The sequence below is a fragment of the Anser brachyrhynchus genome (genome assembly GCF_964034855.1).
Source record: "Anser brachyrhynchus genome assembly, chromosome: 2".
NCBI classification, from domain to species: Eukaryota; Metazoa; Chordata; class Aves; order Anseriformes; family Anatidae; genus Anser; species Anser brachyrhynchus.
The window spans coordinates 117,921,318-117,944,508 of NC_137695.1; the positions used below are offsets into that span (position 1 = coordinate 117,921,318).

Sequence of the window (23,191 nt, forward strand, 5' to 3'; positions counted from 1 at the left end):
TCATTCTGTCACCAGGCACATGGGAGAATAGACCAACCCCCACCTCGCTACAGCCTCCTTTAAGGTATATGTAGAGTGTGATAAGGTCGCCCCTGAGCCTCTTCTTTTCCAGGCTGAACAATCCCAGCTCCCTAGGTAAACCAATACTGGTGGATAAATTGCTTCTTCTCCCACTAGCACATTTAATAAGGGAGGAATAAAAACTTTTTCCTGCCTTGAACAGAAAGAGGATCATTCTCCCTCCAGTCTAACCAAAGGCTATCACCTTTAGATCCTGGGGTCTGGCAGGCCTGAAAAGGATACTTCTATAAACTGTCAAAGCTAAGCTCCCAGTTCACAAACACACTGTCTACCTGGCAACATGTTGTTTTCTCCTTTTCTGAAAACCTTTCTTATACTTTTGGAGCTCCTGTCTCTACACTCTATGCTGTCTTCTAGTTCTGGACCCTGAACTCCCCAGGAGCTGGCTGTGCTGCCTTGCAACAGCTGGTCATACAAGGAGATGAATACTCAGGGGCCCCAGAATTACTCATAGAAATGAGAGAGATCAACATGCCTTAGCAGTTCAAACATGTTTATTCAAAGAGGAGAAGGGAAAACTAGGTCAAAGACCAAAACCAAGCAAAACAGGATAGGAAAAAAAAAACAGCATGCAGATAAGGTCCACGGTACATAGCCAAACACAACATGAACTAGCAAATATCATGCAAACCATGTCAAAAAGAGTTCTCAGACATAAACACATGGATGCATAAGCAAGGGGACCTGAGGAAGACTTTTATCATCTTTCCTCAACTTCAGCAAATGCTGTCAACTATGCCTTCATTACTAGTGAGGTGTGTTGGTGGTTGGCATCAATTTCTGCTGGGATGCTGGGTATTTCTTACCCTGAGACTCAGCTTGGCTCACTTTGAGTTTTCATGGAGGCAACTTGAAGTGCAGTGTCAGTATGTCACATCTAGAGGCTCAGCAATGGTTTCTAGCAGGACTGAGACTAGAACTAAAGCAGCTCACAAACTAAATCAGAGCTAAAGAGACTCCCAAAGAAACTGCTTGTTTTGTTCTTTTCTCTTCACTTTTTTTGCTCTTAGGGAGATCTTAAGTTGTCATGGAAGCAGGGACTGGCAGTGACTATTCTCTAGCTTTTTCATTACTGACATGCAGGATACTTCAGGCAGAGACCTCCACCCTTCCCCCTCCCCCCCCCCCCCCCCCCCCCCGCTTGCTGAATGGGACTATGCACCAACTCTTGCTGTGCTGGAAGATTTGGCAATGGGGTTGTAAAGGCAGCTTTGCAGGAGACAGTGCAAAAGACTCACTTTTTTTTTTGTAAGCCTATTTGGCTCGGGACCTCTTACACTGGGCATCAGTGAAGTTGTATCAAATTAGTTAAACCATAAGTTTACGCCGGGGAGCTTGTCAGGAAACTGATTTGTCAGAAACTTTGTCAGAAGCTGATTGTCTATGCTATGTAATAGTTAGAAAGGTGCTGGAATGGTTTGTGGTTTTCCCTGGCTTCATCCCAGAAGAATCCCAGGCAGCTTGGGGTTTAACACAAGCAAGAGACAATTCTTCATGGACAGTTTTGGGCATACCTAACTTGTTTTGCAGTATAAAACAGTATGGATATGGGCTTTTCCACATCAATTGTCTTCAGGGCCAGAGAAAGGTCCCAATCATTTTTAATCACTGGTACAGACAAACTTTAAGTGTGTGAGAATCTAGAAAATATGTCAGAGTCCCAGGTCAGCCATAAAGATATTTCCAGTTCTGAGGCCAACTGGTTAAAGTGTGAAAGAAGAAAGAAACAGTAAGTATAAAGAACTGAGGATCCAGCCTGTTGCTGTTGCATGAGAAGTACAGCACTGTTGGTGTTCCTCCATGATGCCTGTCTGCAGACTGATCTGATTTGTGAGTGAATTAAGAGTTCTATGTTGCTTCAGGTGTCCCTCTAGAAAATGGAGCAGGTATCTGAGACATGTTGCAGATATTGTTGTAATGGAACATGTTGCCCAGAGAAGATGTGATGTATGATATTGCTATGATGTGCTTTGGGGACACTAGAATCTTTGCAGATTGTCCACATCCAGAACTACTTATAATTTCCTGCGTCATGCAAAGCTTCCTTCTAGCTAAGTTCCAAGTGACTCACATATGGCAGACATCATATAGCCTGTTTTAGAAGAGGAGCAAAGTGTAAGTAAAGTGGATATTAATGGAATAGATCACTTCATCATGACTACACATTATCACTATCTTATCTTCCTGAAACTGTGAACCTGCCCTAAAGCATTCCTCATCTCATTCTCCATTGTGAGGGATGGTAGAGAACATTCTTTTTCCTTTGCCAGAGTGCCCACTATCTGATAGTTCTGCTAGTGTCTGGCCTGCCCTTCCATAGGCTGAGGAATCTCATCATGAGAGTATGGCTAAAACTTGGCCAAGATTTCTCAAGGGTGTATTTCTATCGTGAAATATCTCTTCCTGAGACTATGGTTTAGATGTGGGCAGATAGAAGGAAAGCTTTGCTGGAGAGATATCTGGGATGCCAGAGAAAGATGAGATCACACTACTGTTTTGAGTCATGCCATAAAAGTGCAGAAAATAGCAATGGTGTTATATTACTGGTTATGGAACTGCATGGTGCTTTTGTTTTCAGAGTGCATTGTGCAGAATTTGTAACTGCACCGGGTCTGATGTGGGATGTCACTGTCATATACCTGAGTTGACTTCTGATGTCTGGGGTGCTCTAAAGGCCTTAGGAGACTTGAATTAGGCAGGAGGAGATCATGCTCTATCATAGTACGCAGTTGACTTCTTCACCATTGTGTTGTATCTGTTGCTTTCCTTCTCAGGGACAGCACACAGCCCTGAACTGTGATCAGTAAGGAATTCCCTCTCCTACCTGCTAGTAGAGACAAAAGTGGCATGGAATAGAAAAATGTGTTAGCAAAATGAGCTGTCTAAATGGGGCTTCTAGGTCTTCCTGAAAACATGGCTTTCACTAAATCAGAGGACATTTGTCACTTTAATAGAGTTTAAACAACTGTCATAGAATCACAGAATGGCTCGGATTGGAGGGGACCTTAAAGATCGTCTAACTCCAACACCCCTGCCATGGGCAGGGATGCCACCCACTGGATCAGGTTGGCCAAGGCCCCATCCAGCCTGGCCTGACCATCCAGCCTGTTCCTCTTTCTTGTTCCCAGGAATGAGTAACCACTCACTCTAGCAGAATAAATTCCTGAAGCAGTGTATCCTTTAAAGCTTCCTAGAAGCCAGTGTGTGAACAATTTCAGACATGGCCTTCAACACTGTCAGGACTGTTGTATGGGCTGAGCTGTAGGTTATTCTGATGTGACCTGGCAGAAGGACATTCCTCCAGCCTTCTAACCACCCTCACAGGACTCAGTAGGATATTAGCATAGGCATTCTGAAGATGGGGCAGGGGCAAGGGAGCTTGTCACCTCCATCAAAAGGGCCACAGATCATCTGACCACAGGACATAGTCACCTCACCATATGGGGCTCCTACACACCTTCGTGGCTTTGCCTGCCCTGACAGTCTGCTCTAACCCAGACATACAAGTATACTATATTTGGCTTGTCAAATTTGAAACAGTTCTGTGATGTGGTGGATGCTGGCCTGGGCCAGCTCTGTTGCTTGGTGAATGGGAAATTTTCCAGCTGCAAAATTATGAATGTGTGCTTCATGTTCACAAACTCCTTGATTCCTTTTGCACCTCATGCTGCTCCGTTCTGAGCATCTGGCCTGGTGACAGAGCAACTAGCCAAGAAATGGGGATGCCAAGGGTGTCATATCTCAGTGCTGAGGAACAGTGCATGTATACTATGGTACGTTAGGCTATAAGTACCTTCTAAGATGTCTTTGCAGAACAGTGGTGGTGTCAGGTTGAGTCCAATGTGGGAGGCTGAGTCCATGCTACTTGCAAGGACAGAAAGAAAGTAGGTACAGAAGTGAATCAGAGCAGAGACTGTGTGCGCTTCAAAATCTATGCTTTGGAGACAGTCAATGGCATGGGACTCAAGTGCAAAATCATGCAAAATATTGCAATCATGCAAAATATGGCAATATATCATGTCTACACAGACACAACTGTAAGTCCAGAAAACTCCAAGGGCTGCAAGGAACAGTCTTCAGCATAAATCTGGAGTGTAGCTGAAATTTACATGTGAATTTATAAGAAATGGTTTGTAGGACTCTCCTGATTACATTTTCACACTTCTCTCTTTTTTTTTTCTTTCTTTTTTTTTCTTTAAATTAATGACAATATGCTTTCTAACATTATTTTTCTGCATCTTCTATGAAAAATGTATTTCATGCTGCACTGCTGCATGTCTATCAAAGGAAAAAAGTATGAAACCATAGGAACTAAAGTGAATTTAGTTAAATTAGATGTTCAGTACTGCTTATAGATATCAGAAAAAAAGTAGATGCAACACAATAAAATGCTTATGTGATCCAAAACAGACAAAGATGCTAACCCACTCCCACCCACCTTGGGGCATATTGAAGGGGTATATTAACATGCATATGATTCAACTTTACTTCTTTCTATTATATTCCATTCAATTGCATATTCTGTTTCTAAAGAATACTATTTATAACACCCATATATGGTCATCCTGGAACCTTAGATTTTCTTATTTGGAATACTTGAGAAATGAAAGTAACAAAAAATCCAAGTATTTGTATGCTGCCTTAAAAAGATGTAAATTATATAGCTGTCTGGAAGAATTTAGTCAAGCTTGTGCAGCTTGTTGTATCTGGATCGAAAATGTCTTTCAATTAATGCTAAAATTGAGCTCAAATGACACACTTTTCACTTTTTTTTTTTTTTTAGTATTCCTTCAGGCATAGGACTGAATGAAGAGAAACTTGTAACTATTAGTTTTGAAAACTTGATGTACTTACCTGTAAGCACACAAAGTTGTACCGATAGTTCAGCAATGTATATTATTTTGGCAATGCAGTTTACAGGTCAAAAAATGTGTTTTCCCTACTTTTGTTGACATTTCAGGCAATGCGCATTATTCAGAGATGTGCTGCCTGGAGTCCAACCTTCAGTGTTTACTCTTTGCTTTCAGTGTCATGTCATCTGATGTCTTTACTTACATGGAGATTGTTGTTGTTTCCTCTGAGGAAGAACAAACATAAGACAAGAATTTCAGTGTTCGGCAGAAAGAGAATAAATGGTCAGACATATCACAAAAATAACTAATTTTCTTTTGTTTAAGTGTTTTGTTTGTTTGTTTGTTTGGTTGGTTGGTTGGTTGGTTTGGTTTGGTTTTGGAGTATTCCCTTCACATTTGTAGTGAGGATTATAAAATTAAGGATTATTATTATTAGCTAATTAATAATAATAATAAGTGCCAGAACTGCCATTAACAACTACTTCATGACCAGGAATTGTCATTAGTAGAGAGCTGATGAACTGCAGTGGTGCCACCCACTGCCGCAGTTTTTGCTTTTGCAGTCTTTTCCAGAGTCAGAGTGCTCAGGCTCTCCCCAGCAGCTTTATGTCTCTGTGTGTCTTTTGTAGGCTGTGACAGAACATATCATTCCCCCTGTTGCCTTGCACACTGCCATTTAATTCTTCATTAGTTCCTCAAATCTTCTTGCTTCTGATAGATTAGCCCCGCATTCCTGCAGAGCTGTCTGACTTGGAGGAATATTTGAAGAGTAAATCAAATGAAGGAAAAGATAACTGGTGGCACTGCTCCTTGGAAGTAGCTAACAAACCCAACAGGTTTTAATAACTAGTTTTTGCATATCAAAGGTTCTTTACATAGTAGGGCTCCTTCATTTCTTTAATGTAAGCCTCTTTCTATATGCTTCTTTCACAATTAGTCAAGAAGTAGTATGCAAAACAACTTGTTGAGGCAGTGAATAATTAGAGTTACTGAAAGATGTGTGAAAGATGTGATCTGAAAATGTTAATACACCTATTATAAAATCCTGCTCAGGGAAGTTTATACTTTTCATGCAAAGTCATACCATCAATTTAAACAACAATTCCCTTCAAATAAGAGTAATTTAAGCTTTCTGTACAAAACTTGACTGAAATGTTAGTTGTGGGTAGGCAATGAGACTGGACAATTAAAAGATGTGCAATTAAAGGTGTGCAAAATCTGTTCTTCCAGAAACTCGGGAGAAGGGAATAGTTAACCATGACTTGTCAAAAATATACCTTTCTGCATACGCATGTGGAAAGATGCTTTCACTGAATTTGTTTGCATCTTTCTAAACATTAATAGCAGAATACTGGTACAATCATTCCAGGGACAGAAGCATAAAGCAACACTGTACAATTTCAAATGTCACACTACTCTTCCACAAGGTTAAGCACCAAGGAAAATTCAAAAAGTTGGCACAGAAGTGCATAGAAGAAAACAGCCAAAACAAGTCCCAGAAAAAGATAGGCATCCTGTTCATGTATTCCAAGAACTGAAAGAGTAGCCATGTTTATTAGATAAACTTTTTCTAGTGAATAATTAACAGATCAGCTTCAAAGTGAAGCTCAAAATAGACAGTTCTTTTGTTTTTTGTTGTTGTCACTGGGATGTTTTACTGTCTGAAAATGGGTTATATCAGGTAATGCTGGCAGGATTAGTTGGGAGATTCATTCAGTTAATGTGTCATGTTACTTTAATTTCTAGATCTAAGTTATACATTTGATAAGTATCTATGATTCATGGGATGACATATAATCCAATGTTGGGTTTATTTTATAATTATGCATACACAAATGTTAAAGGAACACATTTTTTAAGGTCACAGTATTAGTCAGTCAAAAGACTTAAAATACTCCTCCTGGAAATGCATTTCTATAAAACTGGGGATTATGTACCTTTTGTTTTCTTGGGGCCCTGTCTCTTTTGGCACGAAACATGGATATGAGCTGAAGCTTGTGAAGTTGCAGAGATCCGAGAGTATATTCAGTAGGATTTCCATGTTCATGAAAAGTGAGTAGTGAGTGCAGCAAAGACTTCCAAGGGAGAAAAGGACTGGTCAGGGGTTAAAGCTACTGAATGCTGTCCCAAAAGCTAAATTATAACTTTACTCCTAAGTTTGAAACTGACACTACAGGATTTACTTACAATAAATTTATCATAGATGACCCCTAACCTATTTTTTCAGTCTGATAAGAATCTGATTCTTATCCCCCTTATTGTACCCCTGTTGAGGGACTGAATGCTTAAATCTGGATCTGAAGTGAATGAGAGCTATAAGTGGGTAAATAAAATGTGGCATAGTACTGAATAGGTATAAAAATCAAGTCCTAGACCTCTCTCAAATGAGACAGGGAAGCTGTGTGAATTCTTTTATCTTTGCTCCTTTGAATCTCAGAACTCATGCTTGTTAACTTCAGATAATAGCACACCTTGACTTTGTTGTAATGCTGTGAAAATAAATATACTAGTATTTTAGAAGCATTCTGTCAAAATAACCATGGCAGAAAAAAAATGGAAAAATCCATAGTTCTGTATTCAGAGCATTACTTGAAGAGAGTACAATAGATAGGTTGAGTGCGAGAGTGCGAGAAACAGTGGAAAAGTTCTCATCAAATAAGTACTTTCTATTCCAGTGCAATGCATGAAAGAGGGCTCCAAAACAAAACCGGTAAACGACCATGTACACTAAATGATATGCTAAAATAATACACATGCAGCCATGAAGCAAGCTAAAGTTTCACAGAGCTGGTGTTCCCGAGGTCCTGATTGTTTTGCTTTAACTCCAATGTAGGTGGAGGATTCATGAGGATAGCTGCAGAACCACCTATGCCTGCCTTCTTACCAAATACAGTGCCTAAACCATGGGCATTTTAGACCCTAATCAGTTTTGTTGTTGTTGTTGTTTTTTAAAGTAATGACCTTGAAAAGGTTATGAGTAGATTAAATCAAGATCTTAAAGCTGGAAAAGAATGGCAGATACAGTAAAAGACAATGTTACTAGCTCAGTCAGGACACAATGCTATCACTACAAACGCCCAGACACAGAGCCAGGAAGAGCTGTGAATAGGGTGTCAAAGCACTTGTAGAATTTTCTACCTTTTTGGTGCTTTTTTACATAACAAGATAAACATATTAGGTAATTCATCCAAGTTCTTGATACCAGCCCAGCTGCAAACTGTTTTCTCTCTCAGTCTTGTAGTTTTGCAAAGGTGAGCCTTCAGGCTTTGCTAAGGAAAGACCACCATGTTGTCAAGTTTCAGGCAGCAGGTCAGTAAAAAGGCTCTTCTGGCCCAGCTGCTGTACAAGTTTTATCTTACAGGCAGTTTCCCTGCAGTAGGATTTATGTGCTTAGAAATATGTGAGGAGCTACTGTGAACTATGTCCCTATCGTCTGAGATAGGGCACAGTACTCAGGCAGTCAGATACGTTGCAGTACCATGGTATATCACACACCACCCATGTTCTCACCCACAACTCGTTATGAAAAAAATAGTGATAAAATACTTCCTCGTGAAGCAGGAACGCTTCAAATAGCCAAAGTTACTTTTTCACCGTTAACGAGTGTGAGAGGGGAGGCAGCACATTTTATGACAATCTTTGCCTTGAGATAAGGTTTAAAAAAACGTAAGGAGAGTTGTGCATTTATCTAGGTGAAGATTTATATTATTATTATTAATAATAATAATAATAATAATTTTATTTTATTTTTTAACCACGGAAAAGTGATTAGAGGAGGAAGTCCCAGGCTGTGCCCCAAGCACATGCCACGGTCAGTGCTGTCGGTGGCACGGAGGTGACACAGGCTGGGGGCAGCAGCGCGGCGGGGGCTGGCTCCATCCCATCCCGTCCCGTCCTGCCCCGTCCCACTCCATCCCGTCCCGTCGCGTCCCGTCCCGTCCCACCGCCCCCGGGGCGGGCCGCCCGCCGCCGTGACCTATCTATATAGAGTCCTCTCGACGGCTGCTTCTCCACCGGAGAGAAGTATTTTCCCCGCTGCCATGGCCTCGGTACCCTCCGCCGGCTGCCTGCTGGCCAAGAACCAGTACTACCGCAGTAAGTGCTCTGGGGGTGCGGGGCTGCCCCGCGATCCTCCCGGCTCCGGGATGCTCCGGGGGCTGAGCCCCCAGCCTCTGCGTGCGGACACCCGAGTTGTTGCCGCAGGAGAAAGTTAGGAATTGTTTCGGGAGATTTCTGAATGAGCTGGAGGCAAGAGGGTGTTTTTTTTGTTTTTGTTTTTTTTTCTCTCTCTCTATTCAGGAACTGCAGTTTTAATGAGTATCTGCTTTGTTTTATTCACCTACTCTTTTATTTTTTTTTCCTCTTTATAACAGTTCATTAGAAATACATAGTATCAATCTTCTTACTGTACAGCATGACACTGAAAAGCATTAGGCAAACAAATCCTGGCTTCTGGCTGTATTTCATATTTGCTTTGCAGACTTAGACAGAATGCACTATCAACTCACGTATTTGTTTCTTAGTGCATGAAGCAGTTGCCAGTGTGAGACTACATCTGGTCTTTTTAAGACCCTATAGCACAAGATGCAATACTATAGTGCAAATACAGGACTTATAGTTGTAACACAACGGCAGGTACAGAAGCTAAGTTGTTTTCTGCCTGGTTATTGTATAATGTGTAAGTGATCATAAGATACATTGCTGATTTCAGTGAAATCTGTACAAGCAGATCTCAATGTGCTTTTGTGTGAAAAGTAAGTAGACTGAGACCAATTTTGATAAAAGCTTACACCTAAACAACCACAGTAAATTGGTATATAAAATATTGAAGCCATACTTTGTAGCTAAGTAGTGGTAGTTAAGTTTATCTTTTACAAACATTGTTTCCTCTGAGACAGTAGCAGGTCTGAAAATTTATTGGCATGGAAATCCATTCAGTTTTTCCATCACGTATGTTCTTCTTTTCTGTGAACAGCAAGACAGAATTCAGAATCCAGTGTTTCTTCCAGCTCCTCCTGCTCTTCAGATCCTGTGAGTGTTACGGACCAGGAAAAAGCATTTCATGGTATTGTTCCTTTCTTGCAGTATTCTGGATTCTGTCTGTTTGTTATTCTGCTAGTGTCTAACAGTGCAAGCTTTTTCCCTTTTGGCAGGGTTACCTGAATTACTTGATAAATGTTGGTGGATAAAAAGCTTTTTCCACTGTGAACCATCTCCACCAACTGTTGGCAGAAAAACACTATCAGCAAGCAGGTGAGTCCTGTTCCTACTCATTATATTTTCCCTTTGGTAAAAGTACTATTAAACAAGTCATAATCAGCTAAAACAACCTGGGGGTACAATGCTCTTTTGATGACTTAAATAAAAGATACTGCAAGGTATACAGAAGCTTCCCATGTTTTCATTTTAATAATTGGACTCATACTATATATTATGCTAGTGACTATTACTGTCATTTGTAGCAATATTTATTTAATCTTCTACCCATAGCACTTGCACACCTACTTATGTAGTTCCATTTTACTTTGTTAAAAAGATTATATAAATGAATAAAAAAATGCTTAGGCAGATAAATACCTTTGTGGAAAATGTAATGATAATCTTACTCATAACCTTTTTGTATGTATTCTTCTGTAGTGCCAACAGTTGAATATGACAGCAAACTGGATTACTGACTGAGATACTACGCACAGACTTATTTTTCCAAGAGGCTTGGGATCTTCTGAATGTCTGGGTTCAGCTGCAAGAAGATGACAAAACCTTTGGGAGGAAGGAAAGGTGTACTTTCAAAAAAGATTTGGCAGTAGCTTAAACAATATTGCATAATGGACATGCCCATGACTTACCTTTTTCATTACAGAGTTACTATAATTTGAGATGACTAATGAAAGTTACCTGGATTAAATATCCTTATGACTTACTTGAATACTTAGAAAAAAAGAAAAAAAAAAGATGTAAGATAGCGTAGGTTTAGGAGAAGTATATCTATGGGATGACTTTGCAATAGGTGATACTGTATCTTAAGTTTTACCTTCAGTATGTCAGCTCTGTAGACATTCACTCTGCTGTAAACAGGATACAAACAGAGCAGTCCTACTCTGGACTGTGAGGTGTATGTTTTTATCATTTATTCGGTAGCACTAACAGTGAGCAGAGTTTACAAGAATGCTTACTAATAGCTTTGGTTTTATAAAGCCTGATTACACAAAGAAACAGTAATCAGTTTGTTCTCTTTGTTCCAGCTGGGTGTGTAGATCACAACCCTAAATACACAGGTACAGCTTTCATTCACGTCTCTGCATGTTTAAGGATAAAATAGCAGAGAGACAAGAAACCAGTAATCCTAATGGACACTGACATTTGCCAAGTAGAAGAGCAACCTTAATCAGAGCTGATACTTGCAGCTCTGTTTTACTTTTAAATTACTCTCACCTGCTTTGCTGCCTCTTAAAGACCCACTTGTTCTCAGGTGACTACTCCTATCAGTATTCACTGCTGTCTGTTAGCTTAGTTTCTTACATCTAGGAACTGCCAAAATGTTCAACTCAAATAATGTTAATGTTATTAACCAAGTCTACCTTTGTCATGATTTCTGCTTTTGAAATGTACTGTAGTATGCTTTCATTTGGCCTTCAGCACCGCAAAGCAGTACATCAGATTGTTTGTTCTACTGGGTATGACTGAAATGCATCAACGGTCATAGAAAATTACAAATATTTTGCTGGATGACATCATTTCTGTATATTTATCTACACAACTTTTTGATGTACTATCACCAAATCTACCTGACCTTTGTCCATCACTGGATGAAGTAACAATAGCAAACATCCATACAAGTGTAACTTTTTAAAATGTTATTATGGAGTAGTGATTGTCGTGGTTATGCTTAAAAATCTAAAGTATATCAAGCAATGGTTTCAGGAAGCTTATATTTTTGTTACAGGCAATAGGTGCCTGGCACGACAACAGAAAAGAACTCAATGATAAAAACAGTTTCAGGAATCTTTAAATTGCCTTGTTGTATCTTTTTACCTTATTGCTATTGTGCAGCTTCATCTTTGTCCTTTCTCTAAGTGTACAGAATGAACTTTTTTTTATATAAAGTTTTTTTGTATTAATAAAGATTTAATCTGTTTTTAATGTGACTTATTTTGGAGCTCTAATACAAACTGTTATTCAGTGTTTCTTGTGGTGTGGGTGGTGGTTTTTTTGGTTTTGTATTAAACATTGTTATTTTGGTTACGTTAAGTATAAAAATTCAGAGTTCCCACTGAAACTTAGGGTTGACATTCTTCGTTTAGCCACTTTAAACTTTGATGTGAGATGAAAAAAAGAAGGGTAGAACATAAGCTAGGAAAAAGACACATTTTAATGTAACCTTGTATTGTAAAGGAAAGAAAGAGGAATCTAAGACTGTTAGTTTTGGAAGGGTGATTGTAGCTCTTTCTGAAGATGCTTAAAGCCATAGAAGAAAGAAATGCTGTTTTGTTTTTTTTTTTTTTTAAGAGTAATATAAGATTGAGAAACTATACATATATATATATAACTATTTTTAGATGACTAGAGAATATTGTTTGCAAATATTCTGAAAATCTGCATTCTGGTAGGACAAAATGTAAATGAGAATCACAGAATCATTAAGGTTGGAAGAGACCTCCAAGATCATCTGGTCCAACCAGCACCCTACTAACAATATCACCCATTAAGCCATGTCCCTAAGCACCAGGTCCAACCTTTCCTTGAAAACCCCCAGGGACTGTGATGCCACCACTTCCCTTGGGGTATGAGTGACGCAAGAGTGATGGCCTTACAAATTCTGTTTTGCAATGTCAAGGTGGCTAGAATTTGGAAGAAATTTAATAAATTTGCATTTTTCTTTCAAGAATTTTCTTGCCTGCATGTGAGATAAGCAGACTTTATGAGAGCATCATGTCATACTACATATTTAAAAAAGAGCATCCTACTGTCATACTACATATATTGTATGGAAAATAGTAATGAATAACTGTAAGGACTATAGCTATTTCTATGAAATGAGATTTTATTTTTGTATACTAGCCTGTTCTATAGAAGCAAGAATGATAAATGAACCCACTTAAGAAACAGGTTTTCAATAAAAGAATGAACCACAAATCAAAATCAATTTGAGTTGTCAGGAATATTTTTTTTTTCTAATATGTGCAGTGATTAAGACTCCCATAAACAATGTACTTTAACATTTATTTGTAACTTAGTTGAAAGCTTTGTTTCTGTTTGTGATATAACAGCTTCCTGAAATGTAAAATACTTGCAAATCCCTCTTCATTTTACTTTATTTTTTTTAACTAATCATGTATTATTTCTTCATGAATGCACACTTTTTCTCTTAATGTCACTTCTCAACTCTTCTGTAAAGGAAAACCTAAGCAGGGTTCATTCAGTACCAGATTTAATATTGTTGGCAAAATATTTTTTGGATTATTGTATTCACAGCTGCTGACCATGAAAATTTTGACCACTACCATGTTCAGTGTGCTGGCTGACTTTTCGGTTATGGAGGGACTCTGTCATATTTCTCTTCTTGTGCACTCTGTCATATGCCATTTTAAGCTATTCCAGCAGTAGCAGATGTGAAATATACTGCATGTAGTCACCAGGAGATATGTCTTTGTAATAGAAAATGGCTATCACTAACAACAAAGAGAATCAGATAAGTATAATGGGAGGAAGCCGGGGAAAAAATATTTTTTCCTTTTTTTTTTTTTTATCCTACTTCTCTATGCTTCAAATTGCAGAAAAAGAAATCACTGTTTCTCAAACTTGTGCCACCTTCTTGTACAAAAGAGAAGATTCAGCTTCCAGTTACAGTAATCAACTGTATGTTCAGAGTCATCCTATTGGCTTTTTCTCAAAAGTAGAAATATAAAAGTTTCTGTAGTCATTATGATGGGGCACAATTGCTAGAGAGAGAGAATATTTTTATAAGATCAACTCGTAACAGGAAGAGGAAGGGCCTGTACATTCAAAACGTTGTTTTTCTTAGCTGTCAGGCACTGCATCTTCTTAAATCTTTGGCATCTTTGGCTTCAAGAGAATTTATTTTCAGTCGTACCCATAAAGTAAAACCTGTAATCCCACCTTACTTATTTAGCTGACGTAGCAGTACAGGGTGCAAGATAAAAATGTTTTGTCATCTTTAGGGTGCACTGAGGTCCAGCATCTACCATAACAAAAGAGGACTGACAGGATTGGCTGGGTGTCAGTCTCACCACTGGCATCATGGAGGCTGAGGCCAGGGTGTCCTGGAGAAATGCATCAGTACTGTGAATAATTTTTCCAAAAGACATTATTGAGGTTATTATTATTATCATTATTTTCTCTCTGTTGCTTTTTTTTTTTCAAGAAAAGTGAAAAACATCTAAAACTGACTTTGAATTAGTGAGTGATGGAAAGTCCTTAAAACACCCCAGCAAATATTTTCTACAGTTGATTACCCCCGCCTTTACAGATCTTTCCCATTTTTGCCAGCTTGAATTTCTCCTTGAGCAGTGGTTCAGGGGTTAGTCATGAATGCATGACTCAAGTAACAAACAAGAAAGTTTTAAAGTGCTGATTTCACCACCTCTTCAAGGACCTTGACAGTGATTTCAGAAGAGGTTGTATCATTTTATTTAATCCCCAGCCATACCTACTTCAGGAATTATTTCAGCACAATAGGAGTGGATCAATAGATGGAAGCAGCTGGAGATATGCTTTTTGCTTCTGTGGGTGAAAGCTAAAAGCCAAGCTTTTAGAGTATGTTTCCCACTCCGTAGTTTACTTATTTCAGATAAGGTGAGCACATACAAACCATTGCTAGGAAAGCTAAATGAGAAGGAAAAAGGTTATGTTGTGGTATTGCAACAGCATAAAAATGTTGGTCAGTTTGAAATCTTGGACCCTAAACCACATGCTTCATCACAATTCTTTTGAAAATGGAAATTGATGAAAAGACTGCTAAATATCTGAAATCTTGATATATTTAAAGGCCCTACTCATTACAACAAACTACTTGTATGAAATACCACATGCACTCATTTTTTTTTAATACATTTAAAAATGTTTTTCAATCACCTGTTGATTACAAGTGTTCTATATTTTTCTCTGTGTGTGTTTAATTCTATTGTCACATTATAAATAGACAGGGTATTTTCTGCATTTCAAAATTCGCGCTAGATTTTGAGGAAGATTTTGGAACCTATAATAGGTTCTTAAATGAACCTATTTTAGATGTAATCTGTCTTTCCAAGAACCTCTAAACTGCAACTCTCACTGTCTCACAGTAGTGCAGAAATAAAAAGGATGATACTAGGGGTAAAATACACAATAAGTTATAAGTTATAATATGTGATAAGTTCCTTTGAATGGGTATTTTCCCATTATGTTTTAACCATGTTAATTTAATTCTGCTGCGAATCCAGTTCAGACCCACTGCATGTTTAAATTCAGGTGAAGTCTAGGATTACCGTTGAATCACACTAACAGAATACGTTAGGAGCTAGAGAATCTCCCCATGAGAGTAGCAGATCAAGTGAAGTCTTGAATGTAAAAGGCAAGGTAAATGTACATGGTATGTGGTAATTCTTTCTCATTGTCACAATAAAATATCACCTGCAAAAAATGCAATCAATTTTAAAGCAAACAAACAAACAAACAGACAAATGTTCTCTTTCTGTGCTTTCCAGAAACATATTTTTCCTAGGTGAAGCATTAGTGTTTTGTATTTCTGTCTAATTTCATTGCAAAGGAATGACAGGCTAAAATGCATTAAGCAAACAGATTGTTACTTTCCTTCCTTTTTTTTTTTTCTTTCCTGGTTGTCATAATTATTGTCCTTCATTAATCTTCTGTCAGTACTGGTTAATGTATTTAGAGGGGGAGGTATTTGTTCTCTGTGTATCTGTCACCTTGCTGTGAATGCAACAGGAGTGTTATCTGGAGGGGGCAGCTCCATGATACGAGTGCTTTCTAAACACCCACGCTCCATTACAGCAGTGCTCCACTGACCAAGCAGCTCAGCTTGGGCGTTCCAAGATAAATGTGCACAGACCCTAACTTTTCCATCTAACGGCTGATTTTTATTCTGCATTTTGCAACACAGCATTGGACATTAATCTTGAAATGCATCAGCTGCTAGGTGTTATAATATTACATAAGCCTTTATGACTAATTCTGAATATGGATATCCTTTCACTTCTTCTTGGACATTAAAGCATCCACAGCCTTTATTCTATATTTTAAAGGAATGCATGCCATGAGTGCAATTTATTGGCCAAAACATTTTTCAGCTAGAACAGAACTATTTCAATATCAATCAAATACTACATCCTCTATATATTTAGCTTGCTCACTCTCAGATCATTTATTTTAGCCCCCAAACAGGAAAGTCATTTGAGATTTATTCAAACCAAAGGTAATTCTTCTTCAATGTCACCTAATGCTGAAATTCACTAAGATGAACGTGCTTTTTGTAATAAATACATGGAAATTCTTTGGTGGTGGATACGAAGTAAAAAATAAAAAGGTTACAAAATGAACTGTTGTGGTAGTCATTCCCACCTACCTAAAATCCTAATTATAAAGGAAATAGGGGTCACTAGGCTCAGAGATATTTATGTTTATGTCAATGCTCACTCACTCTCTCTTCTTTCTTAGTTACTCTTTGCACTAATTAAAAAAAATAAATTACCTCTCTGTACCTAAGCAGCAATAACACAGAAATTATATAGAAAGAACATCCAGGGCATCCAGAAATTCCTATATTATCCTAGATTGGGTTAACCCATCTCCAGGACATAATATTTTCATCTCTGGAAGAAAAAGGAAAAGTTAAAGGAAAATGAAAAGGAAAATGAGGAAAAAAAAAGAAAAGGAATGAAATATTTCAGGAAATAATCAAGGACATAGTAGAAGTTCAGAAAGAGCAGGCACTGCCTGGTATCTTTTATATTGTATCAACTCTCAAATAGGGAAACTGGATTGAGAGTCCACAGCCTTGCTATAAAACAGCAGATAGAACTGCAGCAAAATCTTTTACCTCAAATAAACCTTGTCTTTTTGGCAGAAAAATAACATCTCTGAAATAAGTTGATGGAATATGGTCCTGTAATGGCTAGTGGGAGTTTTGTTTAACAGCTCTTTTATGGGTTACTCTCTGCAGGAAATACTTGCTTGATTACCCCCAGATTTTATGCACATGTTGCATTAAAGCGGATTAAGTCCTTACAGGGAACACAGTGATATGCTGTAGCCAGGCAAAAACTCCTTGAGAAATACCTCAGGTGTGTATTCAAGTTAAAATTTTATGAATTTCATTGGAAACATCTTTTTTTTTTTTTTTTAAATCTGTGTTGTTTCAGTAAAAGGACAGATAAAAACATGTCAAAATGTTCTGACTTACAACTGTTACAAGGAATGAGTTGCATTTAATGTTAACTTGCAATGTCAGAGGAGGAAGCATTTTCCTAATCTCCAAGAAAGCAACACTAACCTCTGTAGTAATGTACTCATGGGGGCCTGATTCTCCCTTCCTTTCAACACTGGCAGTGAACAAAAATGGGCAGGCTGAGAGGAGGTAAACAGGGTAAATAAACTGAACTCTCACTAGCTGTCACAGGTTTTCAGAAAGAAATTCTGGAGGTCCACTTGGGTTCCAGACTTAACAGGAGAAATTTCTTGTCATGGGTGTAGTGAAGGTTGGTGACCATTTTACAGTAAAGGTTCAGGCTTTATTTATTTATTTATTTATTTTAACCCAACAAATGCTCCAGCTATAGGGACTGAAATTTCTGAAGAGCTGAAACTCTTGAGCAAATGGATAACAAGAGAATGTTATCTATTTTTATCTATTTTTTAGATCCTGAGAATTGCTCCCTGAAACCTAGCGACATATATTATTGCAATTTTGTATATGCATTTAATTTAGAATAACGCAGTTCATCGTCTGAAGTTGCTTCCAATCTACATCACTTACAATATGAAGCATGACTATGCAGCTTAAGGCAGAATATATGTAAGGACATATTTTTAGCAGGATTTCAGCTACTTTGGCATCCATTTAGTTGATAACAGGGATGTATTTTCAGAATGAACAAATAAAGGATACTTCATGGTGTCTTTTCAGGATTAAAAAGACTATTCAGCCAAATGTAAAGTTCAGTTAATAAACCTCACTTTCATTTCCCACATGCAAAGGAGTGACCTGGAAAGAGCACTGCTTGCATCTGGCTGCTGAAATACTGTACTACAAATACAGCATGAGGAGTTCATCTCATGTAGCTCCTTATTTCCAAGAAATTTGAGTGCCTCTGGTATTACCTAAGTCACTCAGGACACTGGAGCTGAAGTTATTGTGCTGAGGCTTGCTTAGCACTGTTCTATAATTAGTGGGCAAGTCAATTCAACATTTATTTCAAGTGCATGAAGGGGAAGCAGATTCATGAATAGATAATAGAGAATACATACGTTGTCTGAACGCATTAGTTTAAAAAATGTTCTTAAAATACTGTTTTATTGAAAACATGCATTTGGAGATCTTAGAGTATTCCATCTGCAAGTCAACACATTATGTGCATTACATTTGTATCAAATTACTATGTGTCTCAGCTAAATAAAGACCCTCATCCCTGATGCTTCACATTTATGAGCTTCCTACGGTAATGCATATAAAGGCACATGGGAGAGAAGGAGAGAAAGAATTCTTCGTACTTTCAGTATTTATTGAACAGTGCAGTTTTTGGGTCACCACAAAGTGTAGGCACAATTTAAGCAGTAAAAGCAAAAGCAAAATCTCTCTTTTGAGACTGTCCTTTTCAGAGTTACTAGGATTTCCTTTAGCATTGTCTAATGTATTTCTGATATAGCATGAAATAGGAACACAGAATTCTAAACTTGTGGGGCTGTGTGGGACTGCTTCATGAGTTGTACATGAAAAATTAAGAAATAGCAACTTACACACTCAGTATTCAAAGAAATAGAAAGCCAGAAAGGTTTGAGAAAGAAGGGATAGAAGCAGAGAATGTGGGATGTAAACCCCCTGACTTCAGCTTGCTTCTTCCTTCTCCAGTTTTTTGAGCAAGCTGTAATGACCATTTGTTATCAAATTGATTTCTACCATGTCATAACTATTTTACTTCTGCCAGTCAAGCCCCTGGCTGAACAGGAATAGGAATACTTAACATCAGTGATTTGTAACACACAGCATATAGTAGTCAGAATCTAAAACCTAACATTTATAAGCACAAGACTTTTCTTTCAAGAAAAGGTAGAATGTTATTGCAAAGCCCGTACTAATATAAGGGCAAAGTAACAACTTTCTGTCTTACCAAATGCAAAGATTACTATTTCTGAAACCAAGTTGGCAATTCTATAAACAAGTATTTTATAATGCCCATTAAACATCAAACTACATATTTATCAACTACAACTCCTCCCACAAAATTAGTATTACTATATTATTTTATGCAACATAGTGTTTAGCATTTCCACATAAACTTTTATTTGCCTATACTAACATTTTGGCTGTAATCTTAAAACTGTATTAACATGGTTTCTTTTACTTTGTATAAAAGGGGTAATGCTGCACGTATTTCATAAAGCAATCTATTTCATTTCCTAGTTCCTTGTCTTTACTCTCATATGAAACCACCAAAGCACCACTAATGATGCTTTTACCTAATTAGTGGGGCCTGTACTAGAATAAGTTTATAATCAAGGATGCTGTGTAATGGTGCTTGCATTTCTGCAGGGAAAATAGCTCTGAACATACAAAATTCTTATAAAGCAGTTTTCTTTTTCCTAGCAGCTTGACTCATTTTTGTAAAAAGAAGAATTTTCATGTATATTTTTTGCATGTACATATAAACTTGAATTTAGGAATGGTCATACTTCGTGTATTTAAAAATGATTTTATTATTAAAACCTAACAGTAATAATATTAAAAATAGTAATCACGATAGTCATTATAATTCTTATACAAGCATTAAAATTTTGTTTAATTTAAGCTGAGTTTCAGACTGGAATAAAATTTTACCTTGTCCAATTTCCAGTGTGGTTTATCTATCAGACACCATAGTTTTGGTAGTGGATGCTATTAAACTGGCTGAAAATATACAAAACATATATTCTGTTTTCCAGATCATGCAATATATTAACATGTCCTCATTTACCTGGTGAAGTTGCCTAGCCTGTATTATGGAAGATGTCCTCATAAACCCACTAGATTTAGAATCATGAATCTGACCTCATGTTTTATTTTATTTATTTATTTATTTATTTTCCTACTGAAGGCATGTTGCTCTAGTTTTTAATGATTAATCAAGCAAAACGGTACATAGGTTATGTCATCCTTCTTTCCTGTCTGAATTTCTCTCTCGTTCTCTTCTGGCTTGACATCCTTCAGTGAGTTATTTGATCTCTCAGTAAATCAAGAAAAATGGTCAAGTCCAGAGGTATTTCCAATACTCCTCATGACTATTTGCTAAAACATGCACTGAACACTGCATTAAATCTGCAATAACAACTGGCAAAAGAAGTAATGATCATAATTTGTAAAATAATAATTTAGAAAAACTGGTATCTATTACAAAGTCACTGATATCAACCATGCTGGCCCAAAATGTTCTTTCATTCTTTTTTCTAATGGTAATAGTCTGTGTCTAAAAAACATGAAAAGCCTCAATTATCAAAGCTTTGTCTTGTGGACATCTTGTTCTTTACTCAGGATTGGATCTTATTTCCACTAAAATAATGATAATGATGATGATCATAATAACAATAACAATAGTAAACCCCTCACCTCTATACTATAAGAGGAGAAGCATATTTCAGAAAAGACAAATTGTTTTGGTGTGATCATAGATTGAAGCAGAATTATAAAATTTCTGTGGCTTAAAGATACATTGATTCTTGAACATATGATTTGCCTTTACATGTACCATAGAAAAATATGTCCTTTCTTCTCATATAGTCAAAATATTTAGGACAATTCACCAAACTGAAAATCAATGAGGTTGCAGAGGCACTGAACACTGCTAGAAGTCTTGTATAACAGGGTTTTATTTTCTTATTGGATCTAGGAATGAAGAGTTTCATCTTCTGGGTATATTGCTGTTCCAAAGTAGGAAGACGATCAACAGGTAGAATGACAGAATAGAACAGCAGTCCCTGGGATACACTGTTTGGTATAGTGTTTTAATGTATATTTATTTTTAGTGCCATAATGTGTCATTATTTTTATCTTTTTACGTATGAGCCTTATCCTTTTCCTATTAGAATGAATGTGATGTGGAAATGGGTATTTTGTTTACAGTCCTTGACATTCTTTACATAGGTTTCTGAGTGTGTGTGCTAGCAAATGCTACAGAAATGACTAGTCTTTATGAAAATACATTTTTTTTTAGCAGCCAACATGCCAGTTTCAAATACTGCAGGTGTTATAAATGGAAGTGAGAACAGTAGAAAATTTAAATAACTTTTCAATGGTAAGCCATCTCCACCCTAAAAGGATTCAAAAACACGTTACCCTAGAATAAATGATTCTGTTTGTTGATTTTCTATGAAGTGAAATTAAATATGACTTTTTCAACAGAGACCACAGGGGATAAATACAGAGTTGCAGGATATTGCCATCCAAGCAAGATTTTGGTAAATAAACAGACAAATAAACAGAATGGCCTATCAGTTAGTAGTTATGGTCACTGATTTACATTCTTTAACATATGCTAGGTATCAACAATGTGCTCAGAGCTGTGCAAAATGTGACTGCTGTCTACTCCTTAATTTTAGGAGTCAGACAGAATAGATGGTTCCAGTAACCAATATACATATATATATACCAATATGAAACCCTTGGAATTCTTTTTAATAACTGATTTCGGTATTGATTCAGTGAAAAAATGCAACATGACCTTTTAATAAATGTTTCATAACCTTTTCGAAAGATGACATTTCCAATAACTTCATATTCATACCCTTACTTGCCTTGATGAGCTAAATAATGTGGTTTTCAGATAGCCATCTAAACTTGTGCAGATAAAATGATAGAATGATAGCTATCCTTTTTTTTTTTTTTTTACATTTCTACTCAGTATGCGATTTATAAATCACAGTTTCTAATTACTTTTTCACGGTTCAGAATATAAGCACTTAATTTAGTTCCTCATGCTTGTACATAAGTACTCTTTGCACTCCAAACTTTTGAAATCCAACCCCAAAAATCATTGAGCCCATGGTCTATGACATAAAGGTCCATGGTCCTTGGTGTTGCTGGAAAAGAAAAACATAAAAAAGAGAAAGGTATCTTTTCTTAATGCCCTTATGTTAGGATTCAAACTGGTGTATGCCAGACTGTGCTTCAGTTTGGATCAACTAAAGGGATCTGTGAGGATTAAAGCAAGACTATCTCTTTCAGAAAAGCTGCAATAATTAACTCGTTCCTCTCCTCCACCTCCCCCCTGCCCAAAAGCGCCACCTTAATTTAGAGTCTCTGAGAAAAAAGGCATGAGACTAATGAATCTAAATAATCAACATACCCAATATCCATATTTTTATTTACCTTTCTATTTTTCAGGAACCGCTGTGGTTTGTTTTCTAGGATCTTCATACTATCATTGTATCAGGTAAGGTAATTTTTGCATCTACCATTCTCTTATGCTAGGTGAAGATATGTTTGTGAAATCTGGTCTCACTGAAGTGTCATCCAAAAGTGCATGAGCAAGTTTTTCTTGGAGTTTAGGTAAGAACTCTTAATTTCAGGAATGCAAATCAAATTACTTTTGAGACAGCAAAGGTACTACCTCATGCCTTACGATAGGAGATTATTTTTTCCCAGTTTTCTTCAACATAGTAACACAAATCTTTCCACAAAATTAACATGTAACATCTTTAAGAATTTAATAGTTAATTTTGCAAAAGTCACTCATTAAGGGATAAACTGAAAGTCAAAGAACAACAACAAAATCACAGTCCTAAAAATGTGAAGAATAAAACATTAGAACAGTCAAGGCACATCTGATGGAGAGAGCTAGGATCATGAATACTTAGTACAAGAAAAGCTAAACATTCACATTTTAATAAAAAGTCAGCTGGATGATGCTCAAACAAGGCAACACACATTTATTAGCTTTTGACACTTCCAAATTAGGTGTAAAAGGACTAAATTCTCTTTCAACACTGGGGGATGTTTGGATCATAATTTCACCTAAATCATCATCCACATAGGTGAAAAAAAAAAAGACTGA

At 37.2% G+C, this 23,191-nt stretch overlaps 1 protein-coding gene across 1 annotated transcript; it reads left to right on the top strand.

The window, feature by feature from the left end:
* The first annotated feature begins 8,886 nt into the window (after nt 1–8,886).
* PPDPFL (pancreatic progenitor cell differentiation and proliferation factor like) lies at nt 8,887–12,118 on the top strand. Its single transcript, XM_080580593.1, has 4 exons — nt 8,887–9,029; nt 9,910–9,999; nt 10,088–10,187; nt 10,572–12,118. The coding sequence occupies exons 1-4, from the start codon at nt 8,975–8,977 to the stop codon at nt 10,582–10,584; spliced, it is 258 nt and encodes an 85-aa protein (XP_080436719.1). The 5' UTR covers nt 8,887–8,974; the 3' UTR covers nt 10,585–12,118.
* Nucleotides 12,119–23,191: the final 11,073 nt, after the last annotated feature.